Source organism: Pipistrellus hanaki (genome assembly GCF_964339955.1).
Source record: "Pipistrellus hanaki genome assembly, chromosome: 1".
Lineage (NCBI taxonomy): Eukaryota > Metazoa > Chordata > Mammalia > Chiroptera > Vespertilionidae > Pipistrellus > Pipistrellus hanaki.
In genome coordinates this window covers 85,117,906-85,141,648 of record NC_140503.1, presented here as the reverse complement: position 1 = coordinate 85,141,648, position 23,743 = coordinate 85,117,906, and the positions used below count along the sequence as shown (strand labels likewise).

Sequence of the window (23,743 nt, the reverse complement as noted above, 5' to 3'; positions counted from 1 at the left end):
AAGAAGGTCAGAGAAAGGCAAGTATGAAGAAGAAAAGAAACGGAAATGAAAAGAGGCAGCGAAGGGCCGGAGGGACCATAGCTCCTAGCTTCTGTCCTCGCCCTGAGCCTCAGGCAGATCCTGGCCGTGGGGGCCCCGGGGCTGGGCCCCGCCTCCCGAGTGCGGCCGGAGGCTGCGGGCGGCGCGGGTCCGCCCCCTTCCCCCCCCCCCCGCGCGCTCCCTCCCGCTCTCGCGCCCCCTCCCGCCCCCGCGCCCCCTCCCCGCCCCCGCGCCCCCTCCCTGCTCCCGCAGGCGGGGCCGGGAGGCGCACAGTTGGCCAGCGCCCAGGCCTCCCTCCGTCCCGCACTGCGCCCGGGTCTCCGCCTCCGGTTGTCCTGCGGGGGAGCTCGGACTGCCCTGCAGAGCGCGGGGGTCCGCTGAGGTCGAGACTTGCCCGCACACCCCGTCGGGGAGAGGGTCGGCGGAAAGGGGACAGATTAGGGGGCACCGGGGCAAAAAGTCCTCGAAAGGCCCCATGGGTCCCGCAGAGCTGTGCGCTCGCGGTCCCACTGGACGGGAAGGACCCGAGCGCCGGCCCCCGCCTCCCATCCTTCTCTGGCCGCGGTCACTCCCGCTCCCCTTGCCTGGGTGGAGGTCTTGGGAAGGGGCTCCCGCTGGGCTGCGCTGGGGAAGGGGAGCGGGGGTGCCGCCTGCTCCCCCTGCGAGGGGGTGAAGGAGCAGACCCCAAAGGCTCCGCTTCCGGGAAGGGCGGAGCCGCTCCCCCTCCCCCGGGGCCCCAGGAGTAACCCCGAAACCCAGGGTCTGACCGCCCCCGCTTCTCTGCCCCAGGGGCCTGCCTGCCCCGGTACCTGGGGCGGCCCAGGCTCGCGCGGACCGGTTCTCGCCTGGGTTTGGCCCGGGACCCCCCAGGAGCCGCCCTGTGGCTGCCCTCGAGGCTCCCCAACTGACAGCAGTGCTAGCTCCCCGGAAAGCGCGGCAGGCCTGTGCGGAGGGTACGCGCTGGCCCGTGCGGGAGAAGAGGTGGGAAACCACCGAGATGCAGGCGTGCCACCTGGCTGCCCACTGGCCGGCCAGCCACCGGAGGCAGCAGCCTTATTTATTGGCTGTTTGTTTTCCAAGTCAAAGATCCGGCATGGCCCAGATGATTTGTTTTTAAGCCTTGGGGACATGCCTGGCGGGGTCTGGGTACACCAAACCTTCACCTCCTGAATTTATCAGGTGTCTTGCAACACCGCCCACTGAGATGGAGAGACCGAAACTAACCCGGGCGCCACCTTCCCTCCCTGGGCCTTAGGCAATCAGCTGCGGGAGTCTAAACCTCAGCCTCAGGGAGGGGGCGAGGTTCCAGTCTCCCCGGGGGCAGCTTGCTAGGGGCGCAGGCGGGAGGATTCGCGCTCCATCCCCACGACAGGAGGCGCTGTGATGCGGCAACGCCTCGGGTCTCCGGGTCTGCGGGTGGAGGAACCCCCCACCCAGGATCAAGGCTCTGAAGCCCATCCACTCTTTACCACCGTCCTGGTCTTTGAGGAAGCGCTGGAGAAACTTCCCTAGGGCCATGCCGCTGTGAACAAGGGGCTTCATTCTTTTTCTATTTTGAGATGAGGCCTAGTGGGGTTGGCAGACGTGGGCTAAAAGAAGACAGGCACTTGCTTTCATTGACCCCCTTTACAGGGAGAGCAGCGTTGCCCCCTGAAAGCACCAGCTTCTCGCACGGCCCGAAAGCTGTTACTAAGCTGTCAGGGCCCACAGAAAACTGCCCTGGGCCTGCCCGGAGGGCGTCGGAGTACCACCGCGGAAGGAACAAGGAAGCTCATTAGCACTGAAAGCCCCTCACTCCCGCCCCCCTGCACCACCCACCGCTCCAATCAGGCCGAGGAAGCGAAGCGTCCGTGTTCTTGCTGACGGGAAATGTGTGCAGACCCCGCCGCCGTTCTAACACACTTACACCCACTGATGGGTCAGGCTGCATTTGGGGAGGGCTCCTGCTCTCATCCCTTTTCTTAGAGTGTGAGGTACCCCCCCCTTTTTTGTTAAAAAAGGGGGAATTGTAATCCAGTGCTTTTATCTTTTTTTTATTTCCTTAACTGCACATCTTCACCCTCTCTGGCTTCCCTGCTGATTTGAGAGATTTGTTTGGTTCAGGGATTTAATGTGATCCTGATGCCAGATTTCAAGGAAGAAAGATTTAAAAGAACAAAGGGGGGCGGGGGTGTGTGGGGATCCGTTTGGAAGACAAGTTAAAACACACTTCTCAAAAATGAGATTATGACATTTTTCAAACTTTTCCAAACAAGAATATTTTGAGGATTCTTGGTCATCTCATTTCTTCTTAAAGAAACCCAGTGCTTCTACAGACACACTCAGAAACACACGGTCACATTTAAAACACACACAAACTCACTCCTGCACCATCACGCAAACCTCCGGTATCACCCATGGAGCGCCCACTTCCAGTCCCTTCAGTTGGTACTCCTCAGGATGTGTGGGCAACCCATTTCCCAGGGCCTCCTAGGAGTCAAGAGACTGTGCTCCGGAGAGAGAACTTCCCACAGGTGCCCGGACCGACTGGGAGCCCAGTGAGAGCCGGGGGTCCTAGCCCGGCCCCCCAAGCCGCAGATGGGACCGGACCGGGCGCCGCTGCAGACCACCGCGGGCTCCGGCCGGCACCCCTCCAGCCCAGCAGTGGCATTCCCGCGCCGGCGCCCAGGCTCGCCCAGCCAAGGCGCTGCCTTGGGGCGCCGTCCCCTCCCCCTGACCTTTCCCTATCAGAAACCGGACCGTCGCCTCCACCTCAGTCCCCACGGCTGCGGGAGGGGGGTGGGAGGAGGAGCTGGGGCGAGGGAGGACTGCCCGGCTCAGATCCGCCTGCCCTATCACGCAGACTTCTGCTCTCAGTCTCTTCCTCTTTATGACTCCTGCAGATGACTGGGGGAGCAGAGAGGAGCGAGGCAGGGGGGAAAGTTATGTCATAAAGGTATAAAACGGTGCTGTGACTCACCCGCTCTCCGCCGAGGGACGGCTTTCGTGGCGGCGTCTCCGCTCGGCTAGCCGGGAGCCCGGCCGGCCTAACGTCACTGCGCTCCGCTGACTCAGATGGCCGAGTTTCTAGGGACCGGGCACAGTGGGACTTTTTTTTTTTTTTTTCCTTTTTCCAGCCTGGAGTCCGGAGGGGCGGGAGTGAGGCTGTGCTTTAGGGCAGCAATCAGGAGGGAGGGGGCTGGAAGCGGGCAGGGGAGCAGGAGGGGCGCGGGACGGGGTGCCGCCCGGCCACCCCAAAGGCTGTAGGTGCCCGGGGAGAGGCCCTGGGCCACTGGGCCAGCTCTGCCCCTCGGGCCCGGGCTCCGGCGCCGCTGCCCCAGCTCCTCCCCGGCTGCACAGGTCCCCTCGGGAACCCTCGTTCGCGGGCCCGCCCGCCCAGGCTATTTTTCTTTTTTCTTTTTTCCTCTTCCAAAGGGGGTTACACCCCACCCCCACACCATTTCCCTCTTCTTCCCCTCCCTTCCCTCCCCCCTCCCCACCCCCCAGTCTCCGGGCTTAAACCAATTACGCTGCTTTGCAAACAAAGTGCGGCGGGGTCTGGGGGAGGGGGCCCCGGGGTGGGGCGCGCGGCGGCCGGGCTGGCGGGCGGCGGCGGCCCCGCAGGTGCACCCGGGCTTTGTAGGTGCGAGCGCCTTTGTGCGGCGGACAAATGGGGAGAGGACGAGGAGGTGGGCACTCGAGCGACGTAAGCTCCACATCAGCGCAACGGCACTCGCCCCACAGCGGCCGCCCGCTCACTTCCCGCGGAGGCGCTCCCGGGCGCCGCGCTCCGCGGCCGCCTCCCGCCCCCGCCCGCCCCGCCGCCGCGCCCCGCAGCGCCCGGCTCCCTCCCCGCTAGGGCGGCGCTGGCCCGGCGCGGGCGCTCGGTGCCGCCAGCGCGGGCTCCCCGCTCCCGCTCCCGCCTCGCCCCTCGCGGCCGCCTGTCGCCGTGCGGGGCTGCATGGTTGCATCGGGGACGGCGACTCCAGGATGTTAGGGACTGTGAAGATGGAAGGGCATGAGAGCAGCGACTGGAACAGCTACTACGCGGACACCCAGGAGGTGAGAGTCGGGCAGTCGGCGGGACAGTCTAGGGCCCATGCCCGGGTGGGCCGGGTGGGCCGGGCGAGGCGGACGGGACGCCGGGCCGGGCCGGGTGGCGGGCGGGCTGGGGACGCTCCTCGGTGCCCCCGCCGCCCACCCGGGGTGGCCCCGGCCGGACCTTGGCCGGGCCTCGGTGCTAAACCCACTGCCCCTCGAGGGCGGCCGGGACACGGCGCTGGGCGCTGGGGACTGGAGAAAGGATTTCAGGGTATTCTGGGCTTTGAAAGCACCCGCCCTGGAAGCTTTTCCACTTCCGCGTGGAGAGCCCGAGCCCGAGCCGGAGCCGGAGCCGGCGCCGGCCCCAGGTGCCGCGGCTGGCGGGTGGGCGCCGCAGGAGTTGGAGGCCGCTCTGGCAAAGCCGTAATTTGCCTCCAAGGGCGGCCCCTTCCTCCCGCAGTTGAATTCGCAGATGAGAGCTCGTTGCCGCTAAGTTGAGCGACTTAATAAGTAACCGATTCCAAAATTTTATAAAACTTCTTCTAAGCTCTGTTTGAGAAGCTTGTTCGTTCTTCTCCAGAACCGCTGGGTGGCGCTGGTGCAAGAGGACTTTTCCTCCAGGGGAACCTGTTTCTCTTCATTGTCCCCATGGTGGCACGCTCAGTTAGTTTACTATTTTACAGTGTGCACAAAGGGATTGCGAGGAAAATCGGGTACTGGCAGGGCCACCGCCAGTAAATTTATCTAGAAACAAATGATGATTGCCTCTCAAAAAGTTTATCATTATTGAAACTGCCTTGGACAATTACGGGGAGAGGAAAAGAAAAAAAAAGTGAAACACAGTTTAAGACATATAGACAGAAAAATATGGCATCAGGAAATATTGTCATGGTAATGAATTGATTTAGATTTGTATATCTTCACAAACTTGAGTTTATTTGCAAATACCATAGCAGAGTATGCCCAGTTAAATCTGTTGGCCTTTTATTTTAAAATAAAGTCATATTTCCTGATGAAAACAAATTTAGAATATCGTTATTTTTATTAAATAGTCAGAGAAGTAGCTGTTATATGTCTGGACTCTGTATTTTTAACATATCTACTGCATTCCAAAATTTCTGTGGGTAAGGGTTTTATCCTACTGGTGATTTTTAAAAGGGGCTTAGAACTCTTCTCAGGTTTAATTCAGATTCAGTCATCTCAACCTACTAGTTTATTAAGCCCTCTGTGGAAAAAGGGGTTCCTTACAGGTTAACGCTGAGATTTGGGAAGTAAAAAATAAGTAGACTTTGATCTTGGAATTTTAAAGTATTTGAAAACCATTAGCCAGGGTTTGAAATCATCAGCAGCAATCTGTCAATATGTGAGGGGAAAAAAAGATGATTATTTCAACAAATCGTGTCTCAACATTTTCTTAAGGGGCTGGAAATACGTAATGAAATCAGTGCACATTTTTGAAAGGTTTAAAGAAGTGTATATGTAGTCATGTTACAGTTAACTGCATTGCTATTATCATGCAACCCTTCCCGACCCTTCTTCTATTGTAGGTCTATTTTATATATTTTTTCCCCAAATCCTATTTAACCTGTGAGCTTCTCTCAATATTACAGTTGCTACAGGTAGATGGAAAATACTACTTCTAAATATAATGAACGAAAAGTCGCCATTTGACAAAAACTGCTAAGACAGTAAAGCCAGTTGAGGAATGGATAGTCATACGGCTTTGAACGCTTTATTCTCTCTAAGAGAGTTTAATTAACAGCCACCCCACAGACACAGGGCTGCTCTTTGGTCGGTCAGCCAGCCGGGCAGGTGCAGGTAGGATGGGTGCTGAGTTGTCGCCCTGTTGCCAACCCACAGCGCTCCAAAGGTGGAGTGAATAATCGGAGGGTCAGAGATTAATTCTACTTTCGGAGTTTTAACTCCTTTTAACCGAAGGGCACTTTCTTTGCGGAGGCCTCCTGGCTGGAAGGAAGAGGAGATGGAGAGACCCCAGAAGCCAGCCCCGGAGTCTGGAGTGTAAGGGAATTCATTGCACATTTTCCTGGGGACGCTTGCTGTGAGCTTGTCTTGCATGCCTGCCACGCTAGGATTTCCTCCCTACCGTGCCAGACCTGGGCTCCTTCTGGGGAGCGCGCCTCCGGTTTGCCCCGGCGAGGGGTCCTGTGCCCTCCTCTCCCCTCCGGTTCGCGCCCAGCTAACCCTGCCCTTCGGGGCCTCTTGGCCCCGCTTTCTCCCCTCCAGGCCTACTCCTCCGTCCCGGTCAGCAACATGAACTCGGGCCTGGGCTCCATGAACTCCATGAACACCTACATGACCATGAACACCATGACCACGAGCGGCAACATGACCCCGGCGGCGGCTTCCTTCAACATGTCCTACGCGAACCCGGGCCTGGGCGCCGGCCTGAGCCCCGGCGCGGTGGCCGGCATGCCCGGCGGCTCCGCGGGCGCCATGAACAGCATGACGGCGGCGGGCGTGACGGCCATGGGCGCGGCGCTGAGCCCGGGGGGCATGGGCGGCATGGGCGCGCAGCCCGCCGCCCCCATGAACGGCCTGGGCCCCTACGCCGCCGCCATGAACCCCTGCATGAGCCCCATGGCCTACGCGCCCTCCGGCCTGGGCCGCAGCCGGGCCGCGGGCGGCGGCGACGCCAAGACCTTCAAGCGCAGCTACCCGCACGCCAAGCCGCCCTACTCCTACATCTCGCTCATCACCATGGCCATCCAGCAGGCGCCCAGCAAGATGCTCACGCTGAGCGAGATCTACCAGTGGATCATGGACCTCTTCCCCTACTACCGGCAGAACCAGCAGCGCTGGCAGAACTCCATCCGCCACTCGCTGTCCTTCAACGACTGCTTCGTCAAGGTGGCGCGCTCCCCGGACAAGCCGGGCAAGGGCTCCTACTGGACGCTGCACCCCGACTCCGGCAACATGTTCGAGAATGGCTGCTACCTGCGCCGCCAGAAGCGCTTCAAGTGCGAGAAGCAGCCCGGGGCCGGGGGCGGCGGGGGCGGGGGCGGCGGGGGCGCCAAGGGCGGCCCCCCCGAGAGCCGAAAGGACCCCTCGGCCTCGGCCAACAGCAGCGGCGACTCACCCCTGCACCGAGGGGGGGTCCACGGGAAGGCCGGCCAGCTAGAGGGCGCGCCCGCCCCGGGGCCCACTGCCAGCCCCCAGACTCTGGACCAGACGGCGACAGGGGGCGCCTCGGAGTTGAAGACTCCGGCCTCGGCAGCTGCGCCCCCCATCAGCTCCGGGCCTGGGGCTCTGGTATCTGTGCCCCCCTCCCACCCAGTGCACGGTCTGGCGCCCCACGAGTCCCAGCTCCACCTGAAAGGGGATCCCCACTACTCCTTCAACCACCCCTTCTCCATCAACAACCTCATGTCCTCAGATCAGCAGCACAAGCTGGACTTCAAGGCCTACGAGCAGGCAATACAGTACTCGCCCTACGGCGCCTCGTTGCCCGCCAGCCTGCAGCTGGGCAGCGCCTCGGTGGCTGCCCGGAGCCCCATTGAGCCCTCAGCCCTGGAGCCGGCCTACTATCAAGGTGTGTATTCCAGACCTGTCCTAAACACTTCCTAGCTGTCCTAGACCAAGGGTTTGTTTGTCCTGGCCATGCTGGTAGCAGGAGAGGGGGGGAACAGCAGCAAACAGAAACACATACCAAGCTGACGACAGCATCATAAAGTACCGACTATTTTAATTTCTCTTTTTGTGTGTGTGCACACAATCTTTTTCCCAGTGCAAAGGACTGTTACCTTGTTGTTATTCAAAAGCCTGTGTATATCAGTAGGAAGAAAACCATCCCCAAACCAACATACATTTTCCCTGAAAAGTTTAATGATCCACAAGTGTATATATCAAATGTTCCTACTTCCTCATCCCTTTCTTTCCTCTTTCCCATCCAGACACATTCTAGTGTGTGCAGGCTTTATTTAAAAAGAAGAAAGATGGTCAAGCTTGTAAAATATTTGTTTGTACCTTTTTCCCTCTTTACCTGACTCCCTGCCCCCCCAAAACACATACACACACACACACACAAGTTTACAGCTCTATGGCAATACTCTTCACCACAAGAACTCAGAGTGAGGAAACAAGTATCGAAGGACAATTCTGCTGTTATGTAGCAAAACATAAACAGGTTATAAACATCAGAGCCATTTATTTCTCAGCTTACATTTCTGATCCATTCAGATAGTAGCTCTCTTAAAATGAAATACTTAAAATGAAATGCATAAGTATTATGTAACAACATCCATGCTCATGCTCAGATATGTAGGCATCCTCCATAACACAGGGAGGTGATAGGTAGGAGGTATACATGCTACATTTTCAGGAGTTGCCTGACCAAGAAATTACAAACACACCCTTCCTTGTCCTCTCTACCCACAGATCGCGCTGGGAATCAATTCCCCGCAAATCGCCCCTCTCAGTAACTCTGCTCCTTACTTTGCAGAGCGCAATGGTCATGTCATTCTGAGGTCAGATAACATGTATAAAATTAGCTTCTATGTATCTATGCCATTTAAAGAATATTTTTCTCCAGAAAAAAAAGGGACTATTACAATGTTCAAGGAGAGATGTTATAGGGAGCCATATTTCAACATTTGGTTCAAGGTTCCAAAATCCAATTGATTGTGGTAATTTTAATTACTGTCATCGTGTGCTTGTTCATTCAGTGTTAATGCACTTTTCACAGTTGGACATGGTGTTAGGGTAGTCAGACGGGTTTCATTATTATCCCTTTTGCTTTCTCAATGTTAATTTATTGCATGGTTTATTCTTTTTTTTCTTTACAGTTGAAATTGCTTTAAATGATGGTTAAAAATACAAATTAAAATGTTAATTTTTATCAATGTGATTGTAATTAAAATATTTTGATTTAAATAATGAAAATAAATTTTAAGCCGTGGAACATGTTCTCGATCATTTGCAGTTAAGGACTTTAAATAAATCAAATGTTAACAAAAAAAGTATTTTTGTTATTTTCCTTAATTAAATCCAAAAATAGATAATCTGAATATGATATTTTTCAAAGTCTGGCACAAAAAGGAAAATAATCTAAAACAAAATTGTTTTGTTTATGTTTATTATAGGAACATGTAGTTAGTAAAAAAAAAAAAGTTAAAGAAATTCAATAAAACTGAATAGAAAAAATTGATTTAATATTCCAAGAATTGAGATTAAGTTTCCTTATTTTCAGAAATGTTTATTTCAATTTTTGAGGTGGGCTTAAACCTACTATGTTTCCTTTGAAATTAAATACACAATGAAATAAATACAATTAACTATCCTTCCCTCTTTCCCAGCATACCATTTTCTTTTATCGGAGAAGTATTTGAATGAAATGTCAGATGTGGCTGTTAAAATTAAGTTGTCTTTAACAGGGAACCCCGGAATCCTCTTACATTAAAAAGAGAAACAAAACTTAACCATCGAGGTAGCTTTGCAGGTTTCAAGGAAGGCCAGTTCATTCACTCCTGCAGGGGAAGCTTTGTGCCACCGGGCCGTTCCACTCGCTGCTGCTATTTTGTGTCATGTGAAGATATTTTTAAAATACTGTTCCTAAAAATATTGTTCCAGAGACATTAGTTAAAGCCGATGATTCCTTTGCCTTCTAAGAAGCTTTAAAATGCAACTTCACACACCTCCAGTGGCTGGAGATCACAAAATAATTAATCTCCTTTGATAGTAGGCTCACTTTCCAGTCCACCTAGTTCTTTGTCAGTCTTGTTAGGATTGACATCAACAATAACAACCCCAGCCCTAGCGGAGGCCGGCCTGCCTGCGGCCTGTGTGTGAACCCCATCGTGGCCAGGGCTTGAACTTGGACAGCTTTCACTTTGATCGCCCCACTCCACACAGAGGACAAGATAAAAAGAGCTGTGTGAGTCCCTTAATTGTCCAGTAATTGCCTCCCCGGATGAGAGAAGGGGTGCCGTGTGGCACTTGAGAAAAATCCAGAAATCCCCAAACCCCGCTCTCACCTCAGCTAATGAAAGGAGGAGAGGGAAATGACTGGGTTGAGTCATTTCAAAACCTAATTTGGAGGCCTGGGGAGGACATGGAAGGTCCAAAGAGGATCAAGCGTTCATCCTAACAGTTATTTATATTTAGATAGCGGGTAAACAGGCGTTGGCAGATTTGAATTCCGATTGTAATATAAGGCGTGAGCTTGGCCTCGGAGTTTTATCCGGCCACACCGAATCTAAATCGTTTTTGCGAGCGCTCCCCTCCGCGTGGTCCTCGCCCCCCCCCCCCCTCTAGGGTCCGGGATCTAGTTCTGCCCGCGCCCGCCGGCGGTCAGCGGCCTTGGCCCTCGCCCCCTCCCGGGCGGGAACTTTGTATGGGCTTCGGGGCGAGAGCCTCGGGCTTCGGGCTCACAGCCACTTTGGGGGACTGCCTGGTGCTGGGCTGGCGGATCTCGCCTGGGGGGCTTCTCCCTGGGCTCTGGGCCACCCCTGGGAGTAACCCCCTCCGGGCACTTCCCGCCCGCCCGTCCCGCCGCCTCCGGGCGCCTCCGTGGGTCCCGGCGCGGGCCGGGCGGCGGTGGCCGGAATGAAGGCCGAGCTGGACCACAAGCATCTGGAGGTGACAAGTGCAGTTAGTCCCTCATTGTGTGGGCATTTTTCCTCCCGGCGAATAAATCTGTTGAGCCCAAGACTTAAAAGTCAACAAAGAAGGCCGGGCTCGTCGCGAAGGCTCCGGCGGCCCCGGCGCCCGCGTCTCCCGCTGCGTAATCCGGTCCCGGAGCGGGGAGCGGGCTCACCGCCGAGGGCGCCGGCCGGGCCGCTCGGGGCCGGGGAGCGGCTGTGGCTCCGGGGGTGCGGGGACGCTCCTCGGGCGCACCGCCTCCCCCCGCCACCCCCTTTCCGTGGAGCTTGTGTTTTGCACCAAGGATGCGCCCGCAGACCTGGGCCGGAAAGGGGGTGCGGAGCGCACAGCAGCGGGGCCCCGAGTTCGCTTTATTTAGGAATTGCGCCCGCGGTGGGGGAGGGAGACAGGGGAGGCGGGAGGGGGAGCGAGGGAGAAGGAAAATCCTTGCAACACACCCAAGTGCAAAAAGCTCCGGAGGCCCTCAGATCCGCTGACAAAGCTGCGGAGCAAACGCATAGAAAAAAGAAAAAGAGAAATGTTTTAGGAGTGAGTATAGTGCCTGGAAGGAAACTTCAAATGTTACTTTCACCTCCTTCCAGGCCTGAAACATTGTTTTTAATTGATAAAAACGAAAAGACAACTAAATAGAGACAAGGGGGAAGGGGGGGAGTTCTATTCAGCAGAAACTACACAACTTCGAAGAGTTCCCAAGTAGAAGGCAGCTCAGTCTGTTTTCTACGTTATGGCAAATACAGTGTTTAAATCAAGGATGGAATTTAACTTACATTGTCCTTCATGGCCCCCCATAGCAGAATGGACTGCTGAGAATTATTATCGGAGGAAGGATTAAACAAACAAAATCCTATTAAAGTTCTTAACTTCTGTTTTCATTTTCTGCTGGCCAGATATCCAACTGATTTCACTGAAAGTAGAGAAACAGGGCGTTTTTACGGGACTCTAACAGATTTAACAGAATGACCCACAGCACAAGAGTAATTTTGGAGTGAGTGACAAAATTTTACCTCGTTGTTTTGGCACTTTTAAAAGTTGATCTCAATTCCATAAAAATGCTTATTAAATTTCTTTATAAAAACGTCTCCAATCAATACAAATTCCATTCAATGCAGGATAAAGTAGGAGACCTGTAGCCTAAATTAATTAACCTTTCCTCGGGATCAATTGGTTTTCTGTTGATTTAGAAGTAATATTGTAGAACATTTAGCCATAATGTATTTTAATGTCATACCTCAATATGTCAAGAGGAAGAACTTGTTGAAAAGGTAAAAGTTATTCATTAGATGCCTACTAAATTTGTAACAAAATATTTTACCTTTATAATTAAATTTTAATTGTTTATTGTATTGTAGTTAAAAGTGTTTTGTAACTAAAAGTAGTTAAGATAATGTTTAATTACCTCAAGATAATTATGTGCAAACAGGTGATTATTTGTAGGTTATCTTGGGCTAAATGTGTAATTACATTATGCTAAAATTTAGAAACAAGGTTTTTCCCCACATGGTAAGAATCATTTGCATCAATGGAAACTCACAAGAGTAAGACTGTAATAAAATTAAACAACTTGTAGGATATTACAATCTTCCTATTTAGAAATAGAATGCATTTGAGGAGATACAAGTTTTTCTTAAAGTAGCCATTTATGCAAATTTTATTTTCTACAGGTGATTCTATTTGTTCTATTCAAATAATACTTAATACCAGATTACTTTAAATATTGTTTTTTCTCCTTCCAGATAGTTAAGTCCGAGGTCACAGTGCTTCCACTGGTGTTTCTCTTTTTAGCTCCCAGGCTGACCTTTGGACAGCTCCGACTGCAGCCCTCACCTTTTCTGTTTGTTTTTGTGTTTTTCTCCAGCCAACAAGCCAGCAAGCAGTAAGAGGGATGGGGGTGGAAAATACCTATGCAGTTCAATTTTAACGTGAAAATGCACACATTTTCCTATCGTATGTGTAAAAATCTGACAAGGGGGAAACCCTCACTGCCTTTCACTTTCTAACTTCCTCATTGCTCCAATGATGTCAGCTGGGACCACAGAGCATAACTGCAAAACCCCGGGGAGCCTGCGCTCCCCTCTGCAGCCCTGGTCGGCGGGCGAGGAGCATCACTCTATCTAGATGCCACTGCATGATGTTTTGGGGTTTTCTGCCTTCTAGTCAGAGTATGAAAGCAGAACCCTCTCCCTCCATATCCCCGGTAAGGAAAGGGCTTAGAATGGGTGCTGAAGGACCTAAGGGCTCAGGTGGGATGCTGGTCAAGTGGATTTCAGAACCTGGCCAGGGGCATGGCAGGCCTGGCTCTAAGGGCGCGGCTGCTTTGGGTTGGCTTTCTACTTCTCTCTTCAACTGCTCTTTGAGATTATATACATTAGGGGCTTTTAGACAAATTTTCAAAAATTCCAGCCATCAAGAAAAACAACCTGAAAATACTCACCCCCCCCCTCCCCAACAAAGCATTGCCTGGAAATAGGAAACAAAACATTCAACTGGAAATCTCGTTTTTCCCCTTCTCCCATGAAATTTGAAATTTTAGTGCTTGTTTAATTACGCCCCAGATCCATATTCTCTCTCTCTCTCTCTCTCTCTCTCTCTCTCTCTCTCTCTCTCTCTCTCTCTCTCTCTCATTATTTTAAAACACAAACAATTTAATGACAAGTATGTAAGGGGCTTTGTGGTGGTTTGCATCAGTTACACATTTACTTTTAAGGACCCATTATGCAAGAAGGAGGAAAGAGCTTTTTGCCTTATTCAGGTGAGTGGGGCGCTTTTGTACTATTTCCCTGGTTCTGGGTCCCACCTGGGAGCCTCGGGCTTTATCCCCACAGTCTGGCCACAGACGCCTAACCCCGCAGCTGCTCAGTCCTGAGCTCCCACTCCCGAAGCGCGCTCCAGCGCTTTCTCGGTGGAGGCCGATCCTCGGGCTCCGGCTGCAGGGAGCGCCGCCGCCGCCCAGGGCGCAGACCCGGCTCCGGCTTCGCTGCCTCGCGCGGCAGCCCCGACACGCGTTTCGCTTCCTCGTGCTATGCCTGGCTGACATATTAATGGGGCGGATAACCCCATCCTTAGGGGAGAGGTGGCGGGGGTTGGGGACCGGGCAGGGAGGGAAGGGAGCCACACAGCTAGCTGTATAGTCTTGACCCTTGGGCCAAAGGAGTTAGAGGCGGGCGGGGCTGGGGGTGAGGAGCGCATGGGAATGGAGGTGAGGAAAGTTCACGTTGCAAGCACCAAAGACAAACTTAAATGCCGGCAACACGTTGTTGTTGTTGTTATTTTTAATGTTATCTGATGCTAATGTGCTTTCCTGGGTTCAGAACTGCGAGGCCAGACCGCCACGGACGCCGGAGAAACATCCCCGCAGGGCGGAGTGTCGGGCGCCCCTCCCGCGGCGCCCCCGCCCCGCCGGGCCGCGGTGTGGTCACCGGTGACGACGGTAACTGCTGTCCTGGGGGCCTCCCTGCGGGGTGCGCCTTCCAGACCCACCGAGCTCTAGCTGAGCCAGGCTCCCTACAGGCTGGGTCCCAGCGGCTGAAAACAGACTTGCAGGCACCCACCCTGGCCACTGGCACTCAGCGAGACCCCCGCCTTCTCCGCGCTCATCTCAAAGCCAGTCTGACCTCCAGCCCAGGTCTCACTGGGCCACCCAGTGGGCGCTGGGCCCCGCGGCCCGGGGGGGGGGGGGGGGGAAGGCCTGGGGCTTCGGAGCAAGCCTTTCCGTGTCCCGGCCCCCAGGCCCCAGGCTCCCGGGCCCAGCGCCCGAAGCTACCCCTCCCCCTCCCCTCCCCCTCCCCCTCCCCCCCCCCCCCGGGCTGCGCCCCGCCCGCCAGGCGCCCGGGAGGCGGAGCCCAGGCGGCCCGCGGGCCCGGCGCGGGGCTCTGCGAGGCGGTTCTCAGCCCAGAGAAAGCCGCGCTTTCCCCGCCGCATGGGCCGCGAGGTGAACAACAATGCCCGGCCCTTCACTTCAAACGCGGCGATCAGGGGAAGGCTCCCCCAGAGATTTTTTTTTTTTTTTTTTTTTTTTTTGCCTTTTCAGCCTTTCATTCTGATTGCCTTTTTTTTTTTTTTTTTTTTTTTTTTTTTTTTTTTTTAAAGGCATCAGCAACTCCAGGGTCCGGGCGGGCCTAATGCCCTTTGATGGGGATTGAATTCATTATCTCCAATAACGCAATTGTGCTTGGCCGACGAAAAGAGCAAAGCGGGACTCCATCCGCCCGAGGGCCGGCCGGGCGGGGCTGCCGGAGGGCGAGGCGGCTCCGGGGACCCCTCCGGGCTCGGGCCAGGCGGGCCGGGCCGGGCCGGGGAGGCCGCTCCTCGGTCCCGGGGGCGCGGGGCGCGGGGTGCGGGTCCCCGCAGAGACAGGGGATACGGCCGGCAGCAGCCGCGCGGGGCGGGGTGGGGCGGGCGGCTCCCGGGTTTGGTGTATTTTTCCGCGTCTCCCTCCGCAGGCATCCCCGAGGGACGGGCGTTGACAGTCTTCCGTGCCGGCTCGGCTGCAGAGCTGTCCCCGCACCCCGAGCCCGAGGGGCACCGCGGCCCCCGACGCCCCACTGAGCGGGGAGGATCCTAACACCCGCCGCCCGCCTGGCGCCCGGGCTCAGGGCCAGCTTCACCGCCACCCGCGCAGATGAACGGGTTTTTTCGCCCGGCCGGCCCGGGGCCCACGAGCTTTCACGCCGCCATCGGCTCCGGTCGGCGCTCCGGGACCCTGGGCCGTGACGGTGGGCGCCACGTCTGGCCCCGCAACCCGGGCTCCCGGCTCCGGGCTCCGGGCTCCGGCGTGCAGTGCCGCCCCTGCTCCTCGGTGGACACTCCCTCCGCGGTCCCACTGCCAACCTGACCCTCTCAGCCCCGCTTCCCTGCTCTCCTGGGTGCACAGAGGCTAAGCCAGCTTTGTCACGTGCCTGGGCCTCAGCGTGTGTGTGTGTGTGTGTGTGTGTGTGTGTGTGTGTGTGTGTGAGAGAGAGAGAGAGAGAGAGAGAGAGAGAGAGAGAGAGAGAGAGAGAGAGAGAGAGAGAGAGAGAGAATTACTGGGCTATTTCCTACACAGCCCTGTGTTCTCACCCATTACTGAGAAAAGTATGCATTGCAGCTTTATTGCAGTCAGATAAAGAATAATGATGGCAGAATTTAAAGTGCTTTTTCTTTTTCAAGAACACTTATGGAATGCGCAGCAGTAGTACCCAAGATTCAGTTCCTGTCCATTAATCATGACTCTCCCAGTCTTCCAGCGATCCACTGCCCTTCAGCTTTCTCTTGGGGAATTAGAGCAAACACGACGCAGGGGTTGTGTGTGTGTTCACCAAACTGTCCCCAAATCAAGAAAACATTCCATTTTTAAGCCTAGGTGCTTGGGAAAGGGAGAGGAGAAAAATTCCCTTGTGATAGGTTAAGACTAAAGAGAGTATTTCCGTTCTTTCTCCTTTCCTTTTCCTTTCCCTTCCCCATCCTTTTTTTTCCTTATAGACGAAGAGCATCCTGAATGTAACTTACATGAAAACATTACGTATTTACTTTTGTGAGATCTTTATGGTTTTCATTTACATAAAAAATATAAAACATTTACCTTGAAGATATTCTGAATCTCTAGCAAAGAAATCTAGGAGTAATGCTATTTGTTCATGCACTATTAAACTCCAAATATGTATTACAAGTTATCCAAGAGTGAGTGACTTATCTTCTGGACCCTTACCCCAATTGTCATGAACTTATTAAAGAATAGGTTTGAATCTTGGTGACCAACACATGTACAGTGTGGTGTCACTTCAGTCACCTTTTATAAAATCTCTTCTGTACCACCAAACGGAGGCTTAATCTTTGTCCTTCGCTGTGACACAACATTCTACACCTGGCAGGCTGCTGTGCTTCCTCTGCCTTCTCATCCCACATGGTTAGAAATACTGGGGAGGGACAGGCATTTATGCGGGATAAAAGTAGCAGCGATTCAGATTTTCAAAGATTAACCTTCTGAATAGTTTAACACAACATGTATGCCCAGAATAGTTCTATGTAGATATAGCCAGTTGGGAATTAATTTTTATGACTATTTTGAAGACTTCAGAGTAACCACATTCTAGACTCAGTGTAAGAACTATTCCATGAATAACAATATGCTCAAAACAGCCGCCCAAAAAGCTTTAATTCTGACATATCCAATAGACCACAGAAGCCACAGGACAGTGCTGTGGTTTATCACATAAACAATTTGTCTCGTGCCAGAGCACACATGAAAGATGATGACTTCTGATGAGTTGGGCACCACAGGATGGATAAATTACTAAACAAAAGATCCCACAATTTTCATGTCTTTTGCCAAGAAACAAAACTAACAGCAAAACATTTCAGTAAAAATGAGAATTCAATGTTATTAAAGGTGCAACCCGTTGAACCTTGAGAGTAACTGGATCATGGGACCATAGCATGTAGTGATGGAAAATACTTACATTGTCTAGTCCACCCACCAATGTCAAGAATTGACGGACTCCCATTGTCTGTGTTTATAATAATAATGGAGAAGCACTATATTCACAGGGCAAAACATTTTGCCAACACAATATTTTCTCTGATATTTATATAAAATCCACTTACATTTACTGTATGCCTCTTTGAAGATTCATTTTCATTAGGTCTCAAACCTGTTCAGGTACCTGAATGCCTGCCCCTCTAACTACTTATTTAGCCAATCTATACACATGTACTTTCCTTAGGTACCACCTAGGATTGATCCAAATGCAGCGCCCCAGGTATAAACATTTGGCTTTATATCCTTAATACTGAGAAGGAAAAATAAAATTAAACCTTAATATTTTCTTTTATTTTTTATTTTATTTTATTGGTTTTGTACAGAGAGGAAGGGAGAGAGATAGAGAGTTAGAAACATCGATGAGAGAGTCATCAATCAGCTGCCTCTTGCACACCCCCTACTGGGGATGCGCCCGCAACCAAGGTACATGGCCCTTGACAGGAATCGAACCCAGGACCTCTCAGTCCCCAAGCCGACGCTCTATCCATTGAGCCAAACCGGTCCCGGCTAATATTTTCTTTTAATCACGCCAGCATTATAAACAGGGGGCTTGGTCCATTTGTGTTGTGCAATGTCACTCAAATATTAAGAGTTACATCATGCAACTTCCTTACCTTTTAAATTTGTTTATTTATTGATTTGAGAGAGAGAGAGAGAGAGAGAGAGAGAGAGAGAGAGAGAAGGAGGAAGACGTGGAGGAGGAGGAGGAGAGAGAAACATTTGTTTGTTGTTCCACTTGTTTATGCATTTATTTGGTTAATTTTTGTATGTGTCCTGACCAGGAATTGAACTGGCAACTTGGTATATTGGGATGAGACTTTAACTAACTGAGCTCACTGGCCAGGACAACTTCCTCACTTATGAATATGACTATTGTAAGAAGTCAAAGGTGACCTCAGCTTCTTAAAATATGTAAGTGCTTATCATAAGAACAGGATCTAGAAACCAACCTAGGGGTTGGGTCATTTAGAAAAAATTCTCTTTGTCATCCTGGAGAGAGTTTAGAGTACTTGTTAACTTGTGCCTCACAGATTTACATGTGGCTTATCAGAAACCTGTTGGAATATAATATAGCAAAGAGACCAAGGAAGTTCATTACAAAACGTCTGAAGAAAAGCTAAACTTCCACATTTCAATCTCAGAGGTGCAGAAGCTGAGGCTCCAAAGCTGCAGACTCTGGGCTCCCAAGGACTCACCCCTTTTCTGTGTGGTGACCGCTGGGCCATGTAACACTCCAGACCACACCCATATCTTAAGTTACAACACCTTGACTGAGTCAGGCACTTAGAGGAAATGCTTAACAACCTGATAACTATTTTATTTTGGAAGTATAATCACAGTAGGAACAGATTGTGAGGTAAGTAGGGAGAGCAAATGAAAAATGATTTCCACTGCATTCTACTCACCTACCTCATCTCAGAAAATATAATAGGTGAAAAGGAAAAGGGAAATTGTAATCAAAACGAAAGCTTGTAAGGCCTCTGATGACTCAAAGAGTAACATTAAGAAGTTGTGTATTAATATCATACTCCATATCGATGCAATGAAAACAAAATGGCAAAGATATCAGCTCCTAACAAGTTGGTGGTTGGGTTCTGAGATGGCCAAGTTCTACCAAATCTTGTTTCGTGTGATATAGTAAGTGAAAGTGTTGGGTTTTGTTTAAGTTTTTTTTTTTTAATATATTTTATTATTTTTTTACAGAGAGGAAGGGAGAAGGATAGAGAGCTAGAAAAATTGACCAGCTGACTCCTGCACACCCCCTACTGGGGGTGTGCCCACAACCAATGTACATGCCCTTGGCCGAAATCGAACCTGGGACCTTTAGTCCACAGGACGATGCTCTATCCACTGAGCCAAACCAGTCTTGGCTTGTTTAAGTTCTTGAATGAGTAGAACTTTGATGATATTCAAAGAGCCTCCTTAAATAAAATAAGGGCTACATTTTTGGGGGTCATATTTTAATGGAGGCTTGCAACTATTACCAGACAATACTGTTTGTGGAATAATCTGTGTTTTAATAATTAGCATAAATTACCTTTAATAGAGTAAAACATAGCCCTTTTTATTTTAGCCTTGTCTTCAGCAACAGAAAGGGTGGCGTAGTAACCAGTGTTCAACCTGAAAAAAAAAAGTAGAACATAGATCATTCTTGACTACAGTCAAGGCCCCTAAAAATATATTTATCATTTCATCTTGAGGGGTAATAACTAATAATTACCATGCTGTGACTTTGTGTGTGTGTGTGTGTGTGTGTGTGTGTGTGTGTGTGTGTGTTCCTGTGTTTTCAACTCAGGGAATAAACTTGTTTTCAAGAGAGACAAGAAACTAGAGATTGCTGGGGAAATGGAAGGGATGAAAAGATGAGAGGTAGGGAGCGGGGGCGAGAGAGGTACCACAGCGGAAAAAGCAGAAAGGACCGGTTCTTTCATAGACTCACAGGCCAAGGGACTGAGGGAGTGAGGGATGGGACGGAGGCAATTAGTGGCTGGAGAGAGCTAGACAGTGTGCTTAGAGGAAGGGCCAGGCGTGAAAAGATTTGGTGTCGTCATAGCAACGCGCTCAGCCCTGCTCGCCCTGAAGCCCATTCAGCTCTGAGCTGCCGGAACACGTTTTTAATTAAAGCGTATAAAAGTTGTTTTGTAAGGACTTCTCCTCATTCGATAGATTTCAAAATGGTTAATCAGGCTTCATCTCCTTTTGATGCTCACAAGAGCATGGGCTACTGCCGCCTCTGGGTAAGTTATCTCTCAATCACACCTCACCCCGGGAATGAGGAGACATCCAGTTATTTAGATAGATACACAGACACAAAATTCAAGGGTGACGAAGTGGAGATGTTACTGTTAACTTTCTTTGCTCCAGGAACTGTGGAACTCATCCTGCTGGATGGCTGTTGTCCCTGGTTGATATTCTATTGTATTTAGTTTTGAAAAATAGCAAGGTGTTTTTTCTTTCTGAGACAGTCCAAAAGCCAAATTAAAAGTTACAGATTATTTGTATCAAATAACATTTAATCTAGCACGAGTACCCCAAGAAAAGGCCTGTTTGTGTCATCCCGTTACTTTTAGAGAATAAATGGGTTCTCACCACTAAATCCTCCACAAATCCACTGTATACAGCAACAGTTGCATTTTTTAAAAAAAATAAAATGGAGGACTTTATAGAAAACAGCATCTTTTGTTGATTCACCAGACAACTTCTCAACAGATGACTCACACCTCCAGGCTCTTTCATCGCCTTTCTCCCAAACCTGGCTGGTGACCTTGTTTCTAACTTCACTGCAAAAGAATAAAAAGGAAAAGACTTTACCTGTCATCCATCCATTCCTCCATCTGCCCTGCCTTCCAACTCAAGATTTCTCCATCTGCACCAATGCCTCCTCTGCTTGGTTCAGGAGGACAAGGGCTCCCATCCCTCGCCAGGACAAACATATCCTCTGAAGGTCTCGGTTTCAGACTTTTTTTTATTTTTATTTTTTTAAAATATATTTTATTGATTTTGTACAGAGAAGAAGGGAAAGAGATAGAGAGTTAGAAACATCGATGAGAGAGAGTCATCAATCAGCTGCCTCTTGCACACCCCCCACTGGGGATATGCCCGCAACCAAGGTACATGCCCTTGACCGGAATCGAACCCGGGTCCCTTCAGTCCCCAAGCTGACACTCTTTCCATTGAGCCAAACCGGTTTCGGCTCGGTTTCAGACTTTTTATTCTCTGGTTTTCACTGCTCTGCTAGCATCTTTACTGTTTGTATTTCCAATGGCTGCTTCTCCTCAGCTTCCAACACATAATGGTAACCTCTATTTTAGGGAGAGAAAAAAAACCTCCTGAAATTGGTTTCACAAAATCTCCCAGTTAACATTCCCTTACTCTCCTTTTCACCACGAACTTTTTAAATGAGTGATCTCCACCCATAGCTTCCACTTCTTCATGGCCTTGAAATCTGACCTGTGGCCCCATAAACATCTCCCTTAAGATCATCAGCGATGCCTTGATTCAATGGTGTTTTTACTCCTTTTTTCCCCTCTGAGTTACAAGCGCTCTTAATAGTTTTGAATATCCTTAGCAATGTTGAACACTCTTCGCCAAAGACTCCTTGGTACCCAGCTATCATCATTTCCCATCTCCTCTTGACTGCTTCTCAACCTCTGTAACTGTCTTCTCTGCCTACTCCAACCTCCACGGTAGTTCTCCAAGGCTAAGTCCATGGCCTGCGAGAGGAAAAACAGTCCCTCACACTTGTACACTGGCTGGGCACTTCCAGCAAGGCTCTGGTGTCTTTAGGAGTTCACCTGGCACTCATAGTTAGACCTAAATGTCAAGTGTAAACAGTGTCACTGAACTCCAGCGATAGACAAGGCCACTCTATAACCACAGAAAAATGAGACAAAAAGAAAACCTTGCTCTCCTTTGCACTTGGTAATTTTGTCCAAGCATAAATAAAACCAGTCATTGCAAACCATGAGAATAGTAAAAAGTTCCCCATTCTAGTTAACTAACACTGATAACTGTTGTTTCTTTACAAATTACAGCTTCAGCTTTGTTCTTGCCTTCCCTCCTAGATAAGACTTCTTAAGATGCCCAATCATAGAATTACTCTCATAGCATCCAATTCCAAGTCCCACTTTCTTGAACCCTCCCTGAAATCTGAAGCCCAATCCTGTAAGTCCTTTCTAACATCCTCCAACTGAAATGCCACACATTCTCTACACGCAGGGGTCTTCACCCGTGGGCCACATGCAGCCCCCAGGGGAGTCTGATCCTGCCCGCCAGGTTTTTTGGGCAGTGAGAGCAGCCAAGGTGTTACAGTAGGGATTAGTAGTTCATATAGTCCGGCCCTCCAGCTCTCTGAGGGACCGTGATCTGGCCCCCACTTTAAAAAGTTTGAGGACCCCTGCTACAGTATGTTGTCTCCCTTATCTGCAACAAGCAGCTAATCTAACTTGTTCTACTGTAGGTATGTCCCTGAAGGTCTTTGGCCAGAGGACAGTGATAGGCTCTTTGTTCCCTGGCTTCCTGGCTTGAGCTACCTTATAGCAAAGTAAAAGCATCCTTATCCTCTAACAAAAGCTCTCATCTTATTTCTATACTTGCATGAATATGCAATACATTTAAATTATAGCATAACATGTTTCCAAACTACAAGGCATCCTTCCTGACATCCATATTTTTTCTCATCCTCTTTATTTCTCAGGCTTGAAAAGTCATGTTCATCATTGACTTATCACTTCTATTGTCCACACATCTTCACTCAATTAATATACCCCATCAATACCCCATTTCTCCAAGCTTTCCTTCCTTGACACGTCAAAGGTCACAACTTTAGTCCATACTGTCCACTATCTGTTGAAATAGCCTCCGGTATCTCTTTAGCCAATTCTTCTCTGTGCACCATTTCTAGCCTAATATTCCTGAACAATAGCTTCGAGAGAACACAAATAAGTCCTACCTTCTTGAGGCTAGCATTTTCGCAGAGGTTCAATTAGGAGTTATATATGTTAATAAATTGCATACCCCCCCCCCCCACCCAGGAGATAAATGCCATTGCTGCACACATGGAATGTAGGAAGCAAGAATGCTTTGGTCACCACAAGATTGTGTTTTATGTGTTGGGATATGCTCATTGAGAAATACAGAGAAAGAGAGGGGCATTTAGAATATTCTGGATTACAGAAGAACTGGAGCATGCCTTGTGATGAATGGTTTATGCTGGGGATATTTGGCCAAAGAATTAACAATTTCTGTTACATTGGAGGATTCTGTAGTTGTTTAAAGTGTGTGTTAGAGAAATTAGATTATTTATTGCAACAGAATGAGGCCAGAAGGTAGAAATTTGAGAGGATTACAGATTACAACTCATTATAAAGACATTTGTAGCATGGTTATAGATAGAGTAGGGTACCTCAGGAAATAGTAAGCTTATCAACACTGAACATTCAAGTAAACTAGATGACCACTCAGATAAATATTTATCTTCAGTTCATGCTTTATTTAAATATTTTATATTCATTTATCTTATTTTACACATTTGCATTTCTGCTGTTCTCATTCTTTCTTATAATACCATGATTCCATCTATGTCACTTTCCATTTGCTTAATCAACTCCCTTAAGGATTTTTTTTTAGTGTATTCTTTTTGTGATAGTCTCTCTCTCTCTCTCTCTCTCTCTCTCTCTCTCTCTCTCTCTCTCTCTCGTTAAGCTTTAGTTCTAGGTTTTTTGTTTGTTTTTACTTTCAGCACTTTAAAGAGGGTATTTCATTTTATTCTGATCTCTGATTCTCTGAGAAGTTAACTGACAGTCTTATTGTTACTATTTTGAAATTTATGTATTTTTATTCTTTTTTCTCTTTTTAAAGTCTCTGATAATTCTAACATCTCTGGGTCTGGCTGACTGATTATATTAACTTTTCACATGGATCTTTTTCCTTTCTTTTAAAAATTGAATGCTAGATATTGTGTATAACAGAACAGTAGAATTGATATTCAACTTTCAAATTTACTCTTTTATTCATATTTGAGGTCAAGTTATTGGTAGCATTTATTTTTCT

General features: G+C 50.0%; 2 protein-coding genes across 3 annotated transcripts in view; one reads left to right on the top strand and one right to left on the bottom strand.

Annotated features, from left to right (window-relative positions):
- TTC6 (tetratricopeptide repeat domain 6) overlaps positions 1–3,128 on the bottom strand; it is a 215,817-nt gene extending 212,689 nt beyond the window's left edge. The window contains exon 1 of the mRNA XM_084880152.1: positions 2,999–3,128. The gene's annotated coding sequence lies outside the window, so the exon portion shown is untranslated. The remainder of the gene's footprint in view (positions 1–2,998) is intronic.
- Positions 3,129–3,568: 440 nt separating this feature from the next.
- On the top strand, positions 3,569–9,355 carry FOXA1 (forkhead box A1). 2 transcript variants are annotated; one of them, XM_084874765.1, is made up of 2 exons: positions 3,569–4,080; positions 6,304–9,355. In XM_084874765.1, the coding sequence occupies exons 1-2, from the start codon at positions 4,009–4,011 to the stop codon at positions 7,642–7,644; spliced, it is 1,413 nt and encodes a 470-aa protein (XP_084730891.1). In that variant the 5' UTR covers positions 3,569–4,008; the 3' UTR covers positions 7,645–9,355. The 2 variants fall into 2 exon arrangements, with proteins under 2 accessions (XP_084730891.1, XP_084730892.1); XM_084874766.1 differs by lacking the exon at positions 3,569–4,080 and adding an exon at positions 4,214–6,078.
- The last annotated feature ends 14,388 nt before the right edge of the window (positions 9,356–23,743 follow it).